Here is a 2060-nt window from a genome sequence, read left to right as displayed (position 1 = left end):
ATGAGGCAGATTTGAGTCTAATTTTATCAAAAAAAAGGTGATGGTCAGAATGATCCCCCTCAGGCTTTTTTTCATGATGTCGTTTGGGCCTGTAGCCCTCCGTGGTAGCTCAGTAATGTAGCTAGGCTGGTAGTTGTGCATTCCAGTGTGAACAAAACAAAGAGACTCAGTATTCAGATCTGCACTGGTTGAGAGAGCGCTGAGCCTGTAAAGGGTTCCTCTTCCAACAGCCTAGTTCTTTTAAGTAAGCTGGACTACAGTCATAATACATATGGAGAGCTGCACTGAGGCAAGTGTGCATGTCCTGTTGAAGTGGAAACAGCAAATACCACCGATTCCAACACGGGTTTCACTGTATATTCAATAACCTTTACTCGTACTTGCCCGTCACACTCATTTGTAAAATAGAATTTCTCTTGTTGTTGCAACTGTTTTTAATAGAATTTTAGGATTGCCAGTAGATTTAAAATAATGGATTGGTACATGTAATTAATCTCAAACTTAGAACTTGAGCCTGTTGTCAAAGTAGTTCTTTTCTCTTCCTGCCATATTGTAGTTTATTTTAATCCATGAAACATTAAATATGAAGATATATTGTTGTTGATGTAACAGTAATTCTGTGGCTTACTCTTATGTCAGTATGCTCTCAATTGTATTGTGCTTAAAATTGTCTAGTTCAGTGCATCTTGTGAGTGATTCATCTGTCTTTTTTTTTTTTTGCCTTTTGTATTTTTAAACCAAAATGTCATAACATTCAGTTCAGGCACTTTGTCCCCCTCAAAATAAGAAGTTTTAGTTGTCACAACATGGAAGAGCATATCTGCTGCTACTTCCATTATATTGCAATTCATTAGGGTTTGATTTTATTTTTAAAAAACACCATTCATAAAGTTATTGATGAGAGTCATGCTAAGGGGATTATCTGCGTGTATCTTCCAGGTGCAGCCCCTAAGCCTGTTGCTCCGGTGGATCCCTGGGGTCTTCCCAGTGCCTCTTCCTCAGTTGCTCCTCTGAAAAGCAGTGACCCCTGGGGGTCGCCCCCGGCACCTGCAGCTGCTGATCCCTGGAGCCCAATGCCTGCCACCCGCCCCAAAGCCCCTGCCACAGGTGAGCTCTGAAAACTAAAGTTCACCTTAAAATATATTTGCTTTACATTGTAAAATAAGAGAGCAGTCTTATTTCTCATTCTTGTGTATTAAAAATGAAAAGCTTTCCTAATTTTTAATCCCAACTCTTTCCTCAGTGGGTAGCTTTGATCTTTTTTCCACACCAAATGGTACTTCCAGGGAGGACTTCTCTGATTTTGACAGTCTTCGCTCTTCAGCACTGACAGGTAAATGCTGGCTGCCTCTACTTCGATTTAGTAGCTTAAAGAAGTGTCACCTGTTGTCTGGGAATGACATGAGGTATGTGATGTTTCTTTTACAGGAGATGGTAGAGGAAGCTCAGCCTTGCCATCACAGACCAGTTTGTCTGTAGGCTCTGATCTGTTTGACGTACCGAGCGGCCCAACCAGAAAAACTCCAGAGTCTTTCCTGGGTCCCAACGCAGCGCTTGTCAACCTAGACTCTCTGGTCACCAAACCTCCCCAGCAGGCTCCAGTCTCCAATCCCTTCCTCGCTGGAGGTAACTTTAAGCGATTACATATTTCTAGGAGAATACATGTACATTCAAAGTGGTTTTTAAATTCAGTTTTATGAAATTCAAGGTCATTTATCATTTTAAAGGGATAGTTCACCTATAAAATTTTCAAACTTTCATTCATCTTGTGAACACATTTAAGAGATTTTTATGAATCTTTCTGACCCTCTGTAGGCAGCAGTTCAGTTCAAATATTCCCACTCCCAGAAAAGTAGTTAGGATATGGATAGTGCATGTTACATCAGTGGTTCAACCGCAATTTTACAAAGCTTAAAGAATATTTTTGTGTGCAAAAAAAAAAACTAAAATATCGCTCAACCTGTGTATAAGCATAGATTTCTAAATAGTCATTTCATTACATTTTTATGAAAACAGTATTATTTTACTTAAAAAAAAAAAACAAAAAACAAAAAAAAAAA

The 2060-nt window shown here is 39.1% G+C and overlaps 1 protein-coding gene across 1 annotated transcript in view; it reads left to right on the top strand.

Moving 5' to 3' along the window:
- Positions 1–1715, top strand: part of LOC122327541 (epsin-2-like) — a 3888-nt gene extending 2173 nt beyond the window's left edge. Inside the window, exons 2-4 of the mRNA XM_043222983.1 lie at positions 855–1107; positions 1244–1333; positions 1429–1715. Coding sequence (XP_043078918.1) covers positions 855–1107; positions 1244–1333; positions 1429–1700 — 615 coding nt within the window. The 3' untranslated portion in view covers positions 1701–1715. The remainder of the gene's footprint in view (positions 1–854; positions 1108–1243; positions 1334–1428) is intronic.
- Positions 1716–2060: the final 345 nt, after the last annotated feature.

This window comes from Puntigrus tetrazona, chromosome 2 (genome assembly GCF_018831695.1).
Source record: "Puntigrus tetrazona isolate hp1 chromosome 2, ASM1883169v1, whole genome shotgun sequence".
Taxonomy (NCBI): domain Eukaryota; kingdom Metazoa; phylum Chordata; class Actinopteri; order Cypriniformes; family Cyprinidae; genus Puntigrus; species Puntigrus tetrazona.
The sequence above is the reverse complement of the archived record's forward strand: the minus strand, read 5'-3'. Positions and strand labels throughout refer to the sequence as shown.